The sequence below is a fragment of the Cuculus canorus genome, chromosome 2, assembly GCF_017976375.1.
Source record: "Cuculus canorus isolate bCucCan1 chromosome 2, bCucCan1.pri, whole genome shotgun sequence".
Taxonomy (NCBI): domain Eukaryota; kingdom Metazoa; phylum Chordata; class Aves; order Cuculiformes; family Cuculidae; genus Cuculus; species Cuculus canorus.
The window spans coordinates 52159159-52176252 of record NC_071402.1 but is presented as its reverse complement, the minus strand read 5'-3'; the positions used below and the strand labels follow the sequence as shown (position 1 = coordinate 52176252).

General features: G+C 38.9%; 1 protein-coding gene across 5 annotated transcripts in view; it reads left to right on the top strand.

The window, feature by feature from the left end:
* Positions 1–17094, top strand: part of MYOM1 (myomesin 1) — an 81148-nt gene that overhangs the window by 58512 nt on the left and 5542 nt on the right. For 3 of the 5 annotated variants that reach the window (XM_054058779.1, XM_009568007.2, XM_054058777.1), the window contains 11 exons: positions 239–298; positions 560–627; positions 1194–1307; positions 2392–2479; positions 3235–3273; positions 3355–3460; positions 5240–5403; positions 6678–6714; positions 7029–7051; positions 8923–8978; positions 14068–14283. In XM_054058779.1, the coding sequence (XP_053914754.1) occupies positions 239–298; positions 560–627; positions 1194–1307; positions 2392–2479; positions 3235–3273; positions 3355–3460; positions 5240–5403; positions 6678–6714; positions 7029–7051; positions 8923–8978; positions 14068–14283 (971 nt within the window). Of the gene's footprint in view, positions 1–238; positions 299–559; positions 628–1193; positions 1308–2391; positions 2480–3234; positions 3274–3354; positions 3461–5239; positions 5404–6677; positions 6715–7028; positions 7052–8922; positions 8979–14067; positions 17091–17094 lie in introns of those variants that run through there. The other 2 variants (XM_054058780.1, XM_054058778.1) reach the window with 1 other exon arrangement.

Sequence of the window (17094 nt, the reverse complement as noted above, 5' to 3'; positions counted from 1 at the left end):
ACGCTTCATCAGACATGACAAATTAAAATCCTAATGACTGCAAGCAGCTAGGAATGTTGGGTTGGCTCTAATTAGCTTCTGACACTTCAAAATGTTCAGTGAAAACCTGTCGCTATGGCAGGATTCTCATTGACCTCCAAGACACAGAGTTGCACCTAACTGTTATAGTGACATTCAGTACCACATAAATGGTACTTAATGTTTAACCTCAATATTTCTTGCTGGTTTTAATTCCTAGTATTCAAGAAGCTGCAGGATGAAGCAGACTTCCAGAGAAAAGAATGGCACAGGAAACAAGGTGATAATATGGATATTTACAAGAATCACATATGCGTTAGCTTGTTAAGTATAAAAGCTTGTTTATATTTACATATGTTCATTTGAAATAAATGCTTTTATTCTGTTATATAGTTGCTTAGCTTTTGAAGGGGAAATAGGGAAAAGGAAGCAACACTAAAATTTATCAGTAATTTTGTCATGAAAAATACATCTGTCTTTGGTTTTGTATCATGAATACCATTTATGCGATCCTTAAAAATATATCTGTAATTTTAAACAGGCCCTCATTTTGTGGATAAACTGGGATGGGAAGTTACTGATGAGTGTAACGTGATGTTGAAATGTAAGGTAAGGAGCAAAGAAAACATTGAGTACAATGTTCAAAGCACTTTGACCTATGACTACTTAGACAGTGAGCATAGGAAGGAACTAAAGACATGCCCTTTGTGTACTCAGAACTGCATATTGGATAGCAAAAGAGCCTCTGAAGACTAATCATGCTGGGGTGACTGCTCATTGCGTGTAACAAAATACCTTAGAAAACACCTTGAACTTTTTAGTTCAGCTCTGTCAGCCATCCACCCAGGAAAAGCCACCTGAACAGGGATGACAAGTCTTTGTGAATCCTGAGACTTTCCCGTTTTTGGCCAGTTCATGTTTGTAGAAATCACCTGAACAGAACCGAGTGGTTCCCTGGGCTCCTTGAAGCTACTGGCAGTCCCTTTCTCTCTCTGTTTTCATCCCTGTTATATTCCCTCTTGCATCCCTCATTTTAAAATGGAGACCTGCAATAATTCACTGCGATCAAGTTTTAAAGGTTGCTGCTCTTTTATTTAACAGACTAACACGTGGAACACTATCTTCCCCTGCTTGAATGAAGACAATAATTGTGATGTGGTTTTCATCCATTTTAGGTGGCTAATATTAAGAAGGAAACACACATTGTATGGTACAAAGACGACAGGCAGATAATGGTAGATGAAGAACATGACTTTAAAGATGGTGTGTGTACTCTGCTGATATCCGAGGTGAGTGACTGTCCTTGTTAGCCCCCAGCTGAAGTTAGTGCTAAGAATTCAGATGAACGATACTTTCTAATCTGATAGCTCAGCCAAACAATCAAAAAAGGAAATGGGTTTTAAGAATGGAAAAACTCATGAGGCGCCTGTGTTTTAGCTAAAGCAAATGTCTATCTATAACTGCTCATTCAGACTTTCAGGAAATGACGACAGAAAAGATAATAAGCTTGTCGCTTCCTTTGCATGTCTGTTTAACAACAGAATGAGACCACATTTATATTTTGAATGGCATTTGGAAAGTGCTTGTTGTTCAGAGGACCACCCATGCAGAGTCACCAGAGAGGTCTGGTCCCTACCCAGCCTTGCTGAAGACCGAGGGGGGCGGTGGGGTGGGGTGGGGTGACCTGCAGTCACCACTTCATCTCTTTTATCTTGGTTCTTTGGCTGAGGAAAGGAAGAAGTGTCAGGGAACCCTGGGGCCATAGACTCCTCCACAGCTGCAGGACCTCCCAGCCAAAGACTGTCCCACTGCCCCAGCCAGGAGAAGGCCAACCAGTGGGGGGGACATTGGGGCAGACCCAGCCCCAGGCATCAGGCACATCCCTGGGGACAGGGACAGAACATCAGCTGGATTGAGGTTGTTCAGCCTGGAGAAGAGAAGGCTCTGAGGAGATCTTATAGTGACCTTCCAGTACCTGAAGGGGCTACAGGAAAGGTGGGGAGAGGCTGTTTACAAATTTTTGTAGTTACAGGAATAGAGGCAATGGGTATAAACTGGAGAGGGGCAGATTTAGACTAGACATAAGGAGGAATTTCTTCACTATGAGGGTGGTGAGGCACCAGCACAGGTTGCCCAGGGAAGTTGTGGATGCCCCATCCCTGGAGGTGTTCAAGGCCAGGTTGGATGGGGCTTTGAGCAGCCTGATCTAGTGGGATGTGTCCCTGCCCATGGCAGGGGGTTGGAACTGGATGATCTTTAAGGTCCCTTCTAACCCAAAGTATTCTATGATTCTATTCTATGATTGAGTAGTAAAATCTAGATTTTTCTACATTAACTGTTCTGAAAACTGATTTTATTGTTACAATATTGCAGTTTTCTAAGAAAGATGCTGGCACTTATGAAGTCATACTGAAGGATGACAGAGGAAAGGACTCCAGTGAGCTAAAGCTTAATGACACAGGTCAGAGCCACTTTCTGCATGCTGTCAGCCACACCAACTGACAGCCTGACTGCTCGCCTGCAAGTGGGTTTGGGGTAATACAGACAACTGGGTGTGTCACCTTCCTGTGGCTTTTCTCCTCCCGTGTATAAGATCTTCTCATTACAAAACTTGAGATTTTTCAGTTCAACTAATATTAAATACAGCTTTTTGCATCTGCATTCTGTACAAATTTGGGAGAATATGATGACTAATGCTGAGCAAAATGATAACAGGTTTCCTCAGAGGGCCTTCAGAAATGTAAGTCAATGAGTATAGAAAGAAATTATATAACTAGATAATTTTAAAATATTTCACATTTTTATTATGTTCAGCGATTCATTTATTTAGGGGCCTTTCCACTCATTTTGATTACTGTATTTTTAAAATGTCACTTACGTTTCCAAGCAAATGGAGAAAAACTTATCCATTGCAATGTATATAGATGGGTTAGGATTCCAACTGAATAGTGTCATTTGTGGGCGAAAAAAAAAAGATAATACAGTTTTGTTCAGCTGTAGCAGTATTCACCAAGGCTGCTGTTATACAAATTGTGATAATCATGGAAAAACAGGATATACTTCTGCATTACTTAGATTTCTAATATGCTTTATAAAGTAGGTCTGATTTATTTTTCAAACCTAGTGGGGAGAATATTTCAGAGCCAGTACTTGTCCTATTATTGACTGTGCTTGAGCTGCAGACAGAGTCTTAGTCTCTGGATTTTATTTCCACAGCTTTCGCAGATCTGATGAATGAAGTATGCAGAAAGATTGGTAAGCACTTAATTCTCTTTTCGAATGAATAACTCATTGTGACAATGAATGGCTGCATAAAACCATGTGCTCTTCTTTCAGCTTTATCTGCAACAGACCTGAAAATCCAGAGCACAGCTGAGGGTATCAGACTGTACTCCTATGTTAATTATTACGTTGAAGATCTGAGAGTAGGTTGGGTGCACAAGTAAGTATGCAAAAGCTTAGCAAAAGACAGTGCAATTTTATTTTCATAGACTCAGAGGGAACTTGGATATATGAGAGAGACAAGATCCCAGGTTTCTTCTCGTCTCTCATGAGTCTTTCTCTCATATGAGGTAGTTTCAGTGAATTACACCCATGTGAAACCAGTATAAGAGATGGATGTTGGTAATGCAGGGCCCTCCTGGTGTTTCCCTTGTGAGACATATGGTCTTGTGTCATGGGATGCTGTCAGGGCCAGGTTGCCTCAGAACACTTCCCACCTCCCCAATGGGAGTTGCATCTTTCCCTGAGTCAGTTTTAAGCAGTGATGCAAATATAACCTGAGACTGATAAGGTTTAAAAGAGGACAGTACCACAGTTCAGAGATACCTAGCCTGAAGGTCTACTTGTCTGCAAGCTGCAACTCATGTGAACTGGGACGAGTGGGCATGTCCTCTTAAAGCACGGGTTTGTGTTTAGGAGGCAAAGCAAGTTTCAGCATGTGCCTAGGGCAGGAAAATCAGATGTCCTTCCTGTAAGCGTTACAAACCTAAGACAGACAGAAGAACTGAGATTTTTAAAAAGAATGTGAATGCTCAGCCTTCCGTAAAATTAATGGGATTTACACATCAAAATCCATGAGACAGCTTTGAATTCTGAGCCAGCACAAACAACATGTACTGGAAAACCCAAAGAAGTAAACAACTTAATTTTATTTAATAGTAATAATAGATTTGAATCACTTCAAATCTGTCATTACTATTCTTGGTGCTTCACTTCCTGTGGACATGGTAGTAGTTAGTCTTTAGGATGGAATTTGAATTACTGATCTCTCAGTAAAACTCATGTAAACAAGGCACAGGATGTGCTGTAGCTGTCTGGCTGTAATTACTAACACTGATGCTAACCAGCAACACTGTCAGAAAAATGAAAGCAGTTTGAGGTTTTCCTGTTTCTCAGCACTCATTTCAGCCTGGTATCACCAGGAGTCCTAAGCATTTCCAAAATGGAAGTGAACATAAAGTATCCTGTATTTCTCTCTCTCTTTTTTCTCTCTCTCCTTTCTCTATTTAATTTTTAGAAGGTAATTTAATCTTGACACACATCAAATTAATCTACTAAAAATGTTCTTTGACCCTCTAGTATATTCAAAGTTATCAATTTAAAGACAAAAAGAAAATGAGTACCTTATTTGACTGCTATCTTTTGCCTCATCCAAGGCAATTAAGTGCCTAGATAGGAAGCTGAGAAATTGATATTTTTTTGTGGAAGAAGATATACTTCTGTCAAAGTATGTTTAATTGTAAATGCCAAAGCACAGCAAAGTGTCAGAAAACACTTCAATGAGGCAAAACCCATTTTGGACAGAAGTGTGGGGGATTTGTAGGTACTGCCCTATATAGTTTTGTTTTGCCCAAGAAGAAATAATCTTATGCTAAAAGGAGTACATGAACATTTGAAGATGCATGGATTACCGTTCAGAGATCTGGGTTTTAAATCTGTATAACTCTTCTATGGCTCAGGTCATACACTAAGATGTGTACTTTTACTGTAAGCTTTGAGGAGAGCTAGACTTGAACAGGGAAAGACTGTTGTGTCAGTTCTGCCTTGTTGGTCCACAGCTCTATTAAGAATTTTACCTCAAAAGTTTCAAAGTATGGGGGCATACCACAGCACCTTGGAAATCAGTTAGTAACAGAAGACATACTCAGTGGCTCGTGATGAACAAATCTCATTTACACTCCAGTAAAACAAAAGGATAACATTGCTGTGTATTTTTCAGCGATACTCAGATTAGGTTTACAGACCGAGTGAAGACTGGTGTCACTGGGGAGCAGATCTGGTTGCAGATCAATGAGCCAACTCCACAGGACAAAGGAAAATATATAATGGAACTCTTTGATGGTAAAACAGCACACAAAAAGACAGTAGATCTTTCTGGACAAGGTAGGCTATTCCCTCTGCTAACATCATCTATATGTGGGCACTACACTGTGTTTGGGGAGGAGCTTCTATAGCAGAATCTTGCTCAGACCTGTTACTTTTTGGATTGTAGGGGCTCTGTGTATATCCAGCAGCCTGGCAGTGTTGCAGGGACAGTGTGATTTGTTTTCTTCAACCTTGGGTCATCAATTGCGAAGAGCTTTTTCCTATTCCAGATATCTGCTTGCAGTTTGCTTCATAAGATGCCAGCCCAGTTTCTGAGCTATCTTACAAAATCCTTTGTGTTGCTGACATTGATTGGCAGTTTTAAATACAAGCTGTAGCACTGAATGCCTTCTGTATCTCTCCCTTCCAAGTAATATTTAAAGGAAGAAGTGAGGGACAAGTTTATTCTGTTACTTTCCTACTGCGTTTCTTTCATAGATATAATAAAGGTCCTTATTCTTTAAAGCTGTCAAGACTGGTCCCTTTCATCAGCACAATGAGGACTGTTAGGGCAACAGCTAAAATTATTTGGATTGAGTGTTGGATGGTTTTACTTTGAGAGACCTCTCTGATCCTAGGGAATAGATTAACGCCTTCCAAACTGCTGAGTTTCCATTCCCAGCTCTTCCCATCTCTAAAGCGTTACTTTGGGTCTACAAGCTCAGTGTAAGGGCAATAACTTTATAATCATCTCCATATTCCTCCTTCTCTATGCTACCTCCACTTTCTGAGAAAAGAGATTTCTTCCCTTTCAAAGTGGAGAGGTTGACCTCCCACTTTGGTGATAGCTACCACTACTGTGAATTTACGAAGGAGACAGGAGTTTGCTGTTTGGTTCGTTCGTATTCATCAGTGTGATGCTTCTGAGCAGATGTGAAAAGCACTTGGCAAAACCAGAGTTCTTGTGTTTCATAAATCAGTAGTCTCCAAAGTGGGCTGCATGCAAGAAGATCCATGAGAGTGTGGGGAAAAAATAGAAGAATTGTAGTGGTACATCTATATAATATTATAAATAAATATATATTATGAGGGCATGCTAAAAAAAATTTACTGATACAGGTGCACTATCAGAACAGTTCAGGAGAACACTGCTCTAAGCTGTAAATTAGGTGGCCGCTTGTGGGTTTCTTCCTTTATTTTATGATAATTTCAGCCTATTGCTCTCCTGCATCCATCCATTAATATTTCTTTAGTGATGTCTACATTTTAAATTCATTTCTAAATTTTAAATTTAAAGTTGTGATGACTTATCTCTGAACCTACCTTTAAAATAAACTTTTCTCTTTACCAAGCATTCGATGAAGCCTTTGCTGAGTTCCAAAGATTAAAGTAAGTATTATACCATTTAAATACATTAATGGTAGCCATAAAATAATAATAGTATTTGTTTGTTATGATCTGGAGTTAAACATGTCCTATGAAAAAAATCCTAGTCCTAAAGAAGCCTGTAGGAGTTTTACATGTGACTTCTTTGGAGTAACTCTTATATAACAGTGAGTAAGGAAGAAAAAGCAGCATTTCCAAATGATGAGAGCTATTTGTCCTAATGTGTTAAAGACAGTTTAAAAAGATAAGCTATTTTTCAATCACTCTAAGTAAACCTTAACTGAAACTGGACTTCTCTTTGGTTCTTTCTACTCCAGACAAGCTGCGATTGCAGAGAAAAGTAAGTGGTCCTTTTTTGTCATTCGTTGCAATAACGCATTCATGAAGGTTTTCTTCTCTCCCGGAAGGCTGCATGTTGGGAAAGAGATGGCATGCATACAGGTGCATGTGCATGCACTGATCCTAAAAGGGGTTTGTCCTTACACTAAGGAGAAGCCAGAAGCTCTTAGTGATTTAACGTTGGTACTCATTGCAGCTAATCAAAATACAGTTACGAGTTATGTTGATTTTTCCCATCTAAGCTCCTGTTCTTGTTACCAGTTAGCCTTCTTTAAAAACTAGCTTTATAGCTGAGATCTCTCATGCATGTTTTATGCACAAAAGTAACTTCTTTTTCAAAGATGGAGGAAATTGCTTGGATAGTTTTGAACTATCTAAAATGTCAACTGTCTCTGCACTACATACAGAAATGGGTAAGAAAGCAATGGCAGCTTTTGCGTTGCGTAAAAACAGATCCCTGAATCTCCTCATACATTTGCCTGTTTCAATTCCAACATAGCAACTAAAACAAATGTATGTATTAATTACTCAACAAATAAGTTTTTAGAATTTAACTTGAATTATTAAGCTCGGTATTCTGCCTATTGACAGAAAAATCCAGGGAATCGTAGAATCATTAGATTGGAAAAGACCCTTGAGATCATCAAGCCAAACCATACCTGTCCACTACTAGATCATATCCCTAAGCACTTCATCTATTCATTTTTTAAATACCTCCAGGGATGGCGACTCACCACCTCCCTGGGCAGCCTGCTCTGGTGCTTCATAACCCTTTTGGTGAAGGAATTTTTCCTGATGTCCAATCTGAGCCTCCCTGGCTCTACTTGAGGCCATTCCCTCTCATCCTATCACTTGGGAAAAAAACTAGCACATCAAAAAAGCTCTCTCACGGCAGAAGACTTTCAGACCTGTATAAAAATGAGGGCAGAACTGGCATTTGAAATGTTGGAGAAAAATGCGTAGAGAGATCTGAGCGAACTCCTCCTGGACATAGACTCCAAATAGAGCAGGGCTTGGATATGTACAGTGATCACTACGTGTGCCAGCTGACACAGTGTGAAGGCATCAATAACAGCCTTGCCCTGGGCATTTAATTTCTAACACTGGAACATTCATAAGGGACTGGCATGTTAGCTGACATAACAGTCCTATTCCTGGTCTCTTAAGATTGTTATCTCTGTGCTGCAGAGCACATCTCTTACAGAGCAGATGAGAGATAAACATTCTGTAGACTCATTTCCTTCCTCTGCTAGACTCCACCAAGACTTACACTGAACAAAATCCATATTCCAGAATAAGTGCACCAGAGCCTGCATGTGATCAACTTATTTGTATTTATGTAAGATTCCTACTGGACTTTGAGATTAAAACTAGACCAGATACTGATCCAATTTACATCCAGATACATACAAAGGAGTGGAATTTCAGTCCTGTCACCTAGACTGTCTTTGTATTTAGACCAAAACCTAATGTCTACCACTTCATTAGCTGTCATTCATTTGCTTTTGGAAATATTGTTGCTTTAGTTTAGGACACTGGAATGTTAGAGCACCAATTCTCAAAACCTGTTTTTTTTTATGTGCATTAAAAAGTAGCACCAAATTGATGGCAAAATCTGCAGGACACAGCACATGTACTTTAATTCCCCTCTGTAAGTGATTGACACCAGCTATTAACACTTTTTTTGTTGTGAATTCAATGTTTTTTTAGCATCCAAATGGTGTGCTAAGAATGCTGAATTTTTGCTTGTGCAGATATCAGAGACAAGTTGTACATAAATAAGATAAAAGGAAAGATCTAGAGGGGGAACAGAATCTGGGATACGGTTGATTTTGAGACACTGAATAAAAACACCCTTATTTATATTTCCAGATCGTGCACGGGTACTTGGAGGTTTGCCCGATGTTGTCACCATCCAGGAGGGCAAGGTACAGTAAATTAACCAAAGCTTTGTGCAACAGCCCAATGGCTTGAATGCCTTTCAATGACAGGAAAACATTCACCTTTTTTTAAAAGATCCCATCTTTAAAATCTGCTAAATTATTTATTCATCCCCTGCCTTCTGTACATAATTCAATGGTTTTGCACAGATGGGTTTATGTATTCAGGGCAGTGTCTTTTCTTAAGCATTAGATAAAAGTGAGATGACAATGTGAGTTGAGACTAAAGCTCCTTATAGAACCAGGTCTTTAAAAATTCATGCACAAGTTTCACAGTTAGGTTTATTTTTTGCCTGTAACAGGGTATCAGGAAAGTTTAATTCCTTTTTTTTTACAAGACAGGTAGTCATTCTATGTCTTTTGCAATCAACTTCCTTTCAATGGGGCAAGATAGTGACACCTCTCAAGGCTGCCTTTTATATGGTGTAAAAGTAGTAAACCATAACAACTCAGTTCTCATCCAGACAGAAGGATAAACTTTTCTGTATTTCATCAGGGTAAACAGGAAGGAAGTCAAAAGAAGTCACTGGTGTTACAGTGGATTATATTAGCAGCGCTTAGTCACAAAATTATTGTAAGGCATTTGCAGAGGAATATGGCTACACCGATGCGTAAGCACAGAACAGATGACCCAGAAATTCAGTTCTCAGTCTTGCAGCCTTTTCCCAGCATGCTGCTTCTACAAGTTGCTCTGTAATAGTTCTGAGACCAAGAAATGCCTGGCCTCCACTTCCCACTGGTCTGCCACTAGCTGGTTCCTCTTCACGGTGTGGGTGAATATTGAAATAGGGCATGTGAATGTCATTGGAAACCTGTAACATGACAGCTACAGTAAGGCATCTTCCTGATGTTTCGGTCTCTGTCTGGCAGCAGATCAGCTGGGTTAAAAGTATTTGGTTATAACCTGAGTAGAAGTACTAAGAATCTAAAATCTTAGTCTGAATCACTTAAGAGAACGAGATAGAGCATAGCCAGCAGATAGTGAACTGCAGTGCTGCCGGGGAAATTAAGAATGCTGGCATTACAAACTGAGTTAATATTTCATTAAACTATTCATTAAAGGATTTAGCAGTTTGGGATATGCTGTACAAGTAAGAAGTACTCATACGAGCATTAAAACTATAGGTAGAAGACACAAAGAAATGGAATAAATTCCACTCAGTTAATAGTGCTTGTGTTTAGAGAAAAGATTGTTGTACTGCTTTGGCAGGGGATGAATTTGGGTAGTTATTATCAGTTGTAGGCTTTCTGCCAAAAGAGAGCTGATATGAAGTTGAGTATGAGCTCTCTAAAGCAAAATGTGTATAGTTTACAAAAAGGGAGTTTGTAAAAAATAGGTTGCAAAATCTTACCCAGACACATATTGTCCTTGAGAGGAAGGACATCTGTAAAGTTCGAGTAAGTGACTGAAACCCTCCCAGAACTCGAGACAAATATCTTTGACCTTATGTTTCTGTATTCAGCAGATGATTATTTTGAGAAACAGAGTAGGACATGGAGCAATCCGGAAAAAACGTGCTTGTTTGGGTGGTGTTGGCTCATCTGTCTATTGTTTGCATATGTGCTGGAGAGAGGGCAATGCAGTTCTCTGTGGTGTAATTCATGCAAATTGCACAGTCATCAAGGATTTTGAAAAACAGTAAATGAGGTAGCAGAGGCAACTGCAAGCTTTGATTCTGAATACAAATGCAGCCATAACTAGAGAGATATATGAACAGATTTGTATCCCTGGATTGAACTACCAAGCATATGCATGTCTTTAACTTAAATTTAACACCCTGACTGTGATGCTATTTATTAGCTTTTACGTGTGAGCTGAAGGATATGTGTGAGAATTAATGAACCAGTGTTTACCCAGTGTTAACCAAACAGCATTCCAGACAGCCCAAGAGGCTTCCGCTGATAGACAGAAATGCTCCTCAGCAGTGTGATATGGTTGGAAAAGGCTAAGTATCAGTTCATACTAGGAAGCTCATACTAGGAAGAAATTTGACCTGACAGAGAATACTAGCATAAGTTTTGCGTACAGCCAGCCAAATTAACCTAAATGGCTGTTTTAATGAAGGCCTGTAAGTGAGTAACAGGTTTTGTTTTTAAAAGGAGAAGCTTAGGATTCTGACAGACAAACACTTTCAAACCCAGAATAAACATATTGCATCCTTCTGCCCACCAGCTCCCCATTCTACCCTTCTGCCAGGAGTAGGTGTCCTCACAGGTAGGCTGAAAGAAGGGAGCAGGTTCCTATGATTGAGCTGCTTCTATTAATTCACTGTCATCTTAGCCCAAACCACCCACGACAATGTTTGTGCTAATAGGCAAGAGGAATGGCAACACTTGAAATACAATGACCCGTTTCCCTCTGCCACCTGTACTACCCTAGTCATGATAATCTGACACAAAGGGTCCTGCACCTGCTGCCAAGCTCACATCCCTTGATGCCTGACTTATGTCCAGGCTTATGGGAGCTTCCGTGTGGAGTTCTGAAATACTGAGATGAAGTTCAAGGAGGTGGGTTTTAGTCACCCAGAATTTTTCAAATACTTCAAATTTCCTGATAGGTTTCATCTAGACAGGTTTCCAGTCCTTCCTCCACTTCTCCAACAATCATCAGAGCCAGATAACTACTGGAAAAGTGGGGTTAACTTGAAGGGAAAAGGTGCCTCTTCTCCTCAGGAGGACAGGACACACTTTTTACCAGGATAAGAATTTCAGGTTGAGTACAGCATTATAATCAGGGGTTTCTGTGAGCAATAAAGATACGCATTAACTTATGAACACATAAGGAAAAGCAATCTCCTGCCCAAAGAACAGAAAAAATGAAACAGATAGAGGCAGTCACAATGGGTGGTCACTTCTCCTTGGCTAAGCTGCTCCATAATTAAGGAATTACTTTCCAGAAATCCACAAATCTCACCATCTATATAGTGAATGATGAGACACATCTCTACACATTAGTAGCTGGAAAACAATAAGAGTCAGGAAGATAAAGAAAAGTAGAGATGTCAAAACAGGAACTCATGATGCAAGCGTTAGCAAAAGGCAGCTATTTTAAGGAATTATTTAGAAGAAAAAAAAGACTAATCAGTGCTGCTTGAATCTCTTTGATTTAAGGAGTACTGACACCACTTCAAACACCTGAGGTTTGAATGATGTCACTAATAGAGCTGTTTAGACTTGGACATCAGCTCATTATCATCTTGGAGTGGCAGCTGGGGCCACTCAGTGGTGATCTCTTGCTTGTTAGAGAATCAGAAGACAGTAAAGAAATCCTGAACACCTGAAGGGACCTGTATGCAAAGCCTGGATGAGGTTGAGAGCATGTTTGTATTGAGAGTGATAAGGAAGAGAGGGAAATGTAAAACCTCTTGTTTGCCCCTTGTTTTTCAAAAAGACAGGCTGATACAGCAATCAAAACCACATTCGCATTCACACTAGTGGGCCACAAGAGAAGGCACTCAACAGCCCCACACCAGCCGTACGTGCTGTAGGAAATCAGATAGAGGCCATTTCCACCATGCCGTAACCACCTCTCACTTGGAATCTGCCTTCCTTTAAGTATCAAGAATTACATATTGTTGATGGAGGAAAGACTTCCTCCTCCCTTTTGTTTTCATTTTAGTCTTTAGGGGATGTGGGATTTATTTGAATTTTATTTTGTTGTCAGGTGTACAAAACTTTCATTTCTGTAGAGGTATCAATTTTTTTCTATCTGCTCATTTCAACAGCCTTCTGGGTATCTGTTTTCTGTCCCATCTTCCACCATCACACTACCAGATAAGAAGCAGAGAGGTGAAGGGAAGGTTGCCTGTTAAACAGGTCTCTCACAGTGAATTTTTATCATGACAGCCTATAGGACCAACAATGTTGAATGCTCTTCAGTTGTCTCTATTTTTGACGTATTTTTATCAAGGCCCTTTAAAAAAAAAAAGAAAGAGAAACTTGATTCCAGTCAACTGGAAGCTTACCCATTCCTTAAGTACCACTTAGTCCATTCCTAAAGAGCCACTGAAGACCATTTTCCCTGCAGTAAAAATTCTTCGGTTTCCATTTAAAAAAATAAATTCTGCTTTGATTAACTTTTTAAGTTTGTACCAAGGTGCTATTTACTACTTAGCCACAAATGGATTCCTTCCCAAATAAAAGTCCAGAGAAAGGCCTAAGGACCACTGAAGTTTCATAAGAACATTTTTAACGTTTGAGTCTATGAGGTGTTCATTTTTGCAAATTACTTTGAGAATATTCCCATGGCATTGTGACTGGAGGAGGGGTTAAGTTATATGTATAATTGTTTCCCAAACATGGATTTCTCAACGGACAACAAAATAAAGGAGGCCTGAACACTGTGCCCACAATTGACTCACCTGCCTACAGAAAGTATCCAGCGGCCAGTGGTCTCTCCAATGACTGATTCTCTGATAACGAAGATACTTCCTTCAGTCTGATGGGACTGAATTCAGCCCTTAGGAACATTAGTAACATCAAAGGGAAATGCTTAGATGAACGCCAAAGTAAGTGTAAAGCCTCTATTGACGTCAGTTAAAAATAGTTCTGCTGAAGTGTGTAAAACAATTCAAGTCTGTTGGAAAAGCTGTCAGGGCACAATTTAAAAAGATCCTGATTTAATCAAATATTCCAGGGACCCTTCGTTCTTAGTTATTTAAGAAGACTGGCATACTTTAATTCTGTGGCAGATAACTAGTGATCTTAATATGAACAAATCCATCTGATGGTTCCTCAGATTCTCATCTCGGGTCTATCACACAAATGCCGATGATATCTAATTACATATTAAACATTATGCATGGAGAAAGATCTAGTAATGATTATGAGAGTAGAGAAGAAGGTCCATAAAATATTGAAAGGTTTTAATGGAGTTTTTTATTTCACTGAGTTCCTTCTTTCCCCTTACAATACAGAAGACTGACAAAAATTATTGATTGCTGCTGATGATATGCATCCATTTACTAAAAGCAGAAAGCTCAGTAGGAGGCTAGAACATTTGGAGAGTCAGGCATCAAAAACCACAGCAAATATCTACTGACTCTAACCTGTAATTCCTTTTGTACTTTTTCTATAGGCGCTTAATCTTTCTTGCACTGTCTGGGGAGATCCTACTCCAGAGGTCTCATGGCTGAAGAATGAAAAATCATTTGTATCAGATGCTAATTGCATCCTGAAATACGAATCTGGGAAAAAAGTCAGCTTTACCATTTCTACTGTGTCCACACTCGACTCTGGGAAATACAGCCTTGTAGTGAAGAACAAGTATGGCACAGAGACCAGCGATGTCACTGTAAGTGTGTTCATACCTGAGGAAGAGAGACAGTCTGGGCAAGAGGAAAAGAAAGAAGATAAGAAAACAAAAGCATGAATTTAAGACTAGGAAATAGAAGTATGAGGGAGACTTTCGATGATAGACTGACATAATCTGTGTGCGTAAATGGCTTTCTGCTTTAGCAGGCAGCCTTGGATTTTTCCATTCGTTTCAATTTTGCTTCTAGTATACTTAATTGTGCCAGGGAAAACAGGGTCTTTCCTAAGTATTTTCTTACTGCTAACTTCACAGAACCTGGTTGTAACCTCTTCATCCAGGCTAAATGCATGCTGGCTGTAAAAGGTCCACTATTTGACCCTCTTCCTGGAGCATTTGACCATACAACAACAATAGAAAGAATGAAGAATAGTTTTAGTGGAGGCAACCAATGAGGTAGATGGAAAGATGATCGAGGCATTTTTGAGTAGGAGTTTAGATTTGTTCCAACTTTGTGAAGTAGCATAGATGGAACATGTTAGAGAATTAAATCATAGAGAAATTAGTGCTGATTTTGTCTACATTAAGGCCCCTTTGTATTGCTGTGTTAATTTAGAGAGGCCTTAATATGGGTGTAATTTACATCCATAAATATTGTTTAATCTGCCCGTTTGGGGTAAAAGTACTGTAACATAAATGAAATCAGGCTTAGGAGGCCAGAATACTAATGTGTGTGTGTCCACAAAAATGTATGAACTCGCCTCTGTGTTCACAAATAAACAGAATTCACTTCTTTGCTTCTGTCACAAGCTTGTTGCACTGTGTCTTGTTTTACTAGTCACAGCTTCGGTAGTTGTGCACTGTATCTTAGTATCTTAATGCTTTCACTGCTGTAATTACTTCTAGTTTCCCTTCAGATCCCTGTTAATCTTCACTTTATCATTCACGACAAAACCCACAATGGCATCTCCTCACACCTTTCTGACCAGCCCTTCACTGCTTCACATCTGAACTCAACAAGGTATTTTTGCAAATTCAAGCACAGTAGTAATCTCACGCAATTCAATGGACCCACTCATGAACTTTGTTTTAAGGGTGTCAGGTAAGTATTTTGTTAGACTGAGACCTCAATTAATTCATCCAAACATAAGGCTGGAGATGAGAAATAACATATTTTGTTCAGATCTTCTAAAGCTACAAAAAGAATCTTATCTGCAACATGGAAAAAACTATGGGCTTTTTTTCAGACAAGAATGTTTCAGACAAAAAGCATTGGTCCAGATCTTTGAATGCATTTATAAAAACTCCATCATTTGTTTTACAACAATGCCACTGATTATTATGTACATAATACATCCATACTGCTGGACATATATATGATATATACATGCGATATTCTCTCTCACACACACATACATATATATGATCAGAAGCAGTTATCAGCCCAATTCCTAACTAGGAGAGCAATGTGCCATATTAATCTCTTTTCATCACTAGTGTCACAACAGCACAATTCACATCAGAATCTGAAGAGTTAACATATATTTTCAGTCTGAGCACAATCTGTGTGCACCTTTCACATACTTTCTCTTGTCAATTTTAGCTATTGTGAATACAGACTTAGTGCTGTTTCCCAGGCACTCATTTTGCTGCAGTACTGACATTTCTGTGAGGATGACATTAGTAAGTGCTGTACGTTTAAGGCTCACGTAAACCCTTCACGTTTACTGCCAGCTAATGTTAAAGGTGAAGTCGAAGCATGAGGGAATTCTTGATGGCTCAGGTGACAACAGATTCAAAATACTTATCAATGGTGAAAATGGCAATTTTTGCAATTTTTAATAGGTTTTTTTATCTGTTTCTATAAGGGGCTAATGATTATGATCTTAATCATTAAAAAAAAGTTCAGATTTAGATCAGATCAATGACCTACCAAAACACGTTAACATGTGCTTAACTTTATGCATGAATAGTACCACTGGTTTCAAGTAACATGTTAAGTTCAGCTGACATAAATCTGTGTTTCTTCCAGAATAGATTTCACATCACAGGAATTTTAAACTTGAAATTATATAAAACTAATGCATTTTCAGCATTTCACATAAACAGTGTGTGCATTCGCACAGTCTTATCTCTTAAAATAGTTAAATCTCAAGTATCAGACTTAAAGACATTGTTGCAATTTTAAGTTTTAAGTGTATATTAATGTATATTAATGTACACTTAATGTACTAATGTACATTAATGAATCAATATCTTTTATTTTAAAAGTTCAGACGATTCAGTCACAACAACTGCCTATCAGACAAAAGAAAACAAGTTATCTTTTAAATTTCAAAATAAAAGCATGACAATATGTGTAATTTGAAATATAGCAACTTTCTCAGTTTAAAGAACTAATGTCAGATCATTTAAAGATTTTGCTTAGTATGACATGAAGCCAATTCAAGGATGATAAGTAGGGCACTCCGTTTTGGTCCCAGGATATACACCTTTAAAGCAAGTGTCACACACCTCTTCCATCCTCCAGAGAGCAAACAAGAATATGGCTTATTCTTTGCAATACCTCATAACTGATGGTTATCACTTAGCATTAGCATATTTTTAATAATGATTGCATTTGAGCAGCAGTTTATTTCTACTGCTTAATCTTCAACAATTTGTCCTCATGCCTTCCTCCTTTTGGCAGACTCTACTTCTCTTTGCTGTGGAAGATATATTTGTCCCTGAAAGGCAGAGTAATAACTGCTTCTAAATGTATTGCTGCCAGTGATTCAGTTACGGTGGTTTCAAACTGAATTTGTGATGCATCCACATTTCTTGCTTGTGCACTTTTTGTTCTTGCTTTGCTTC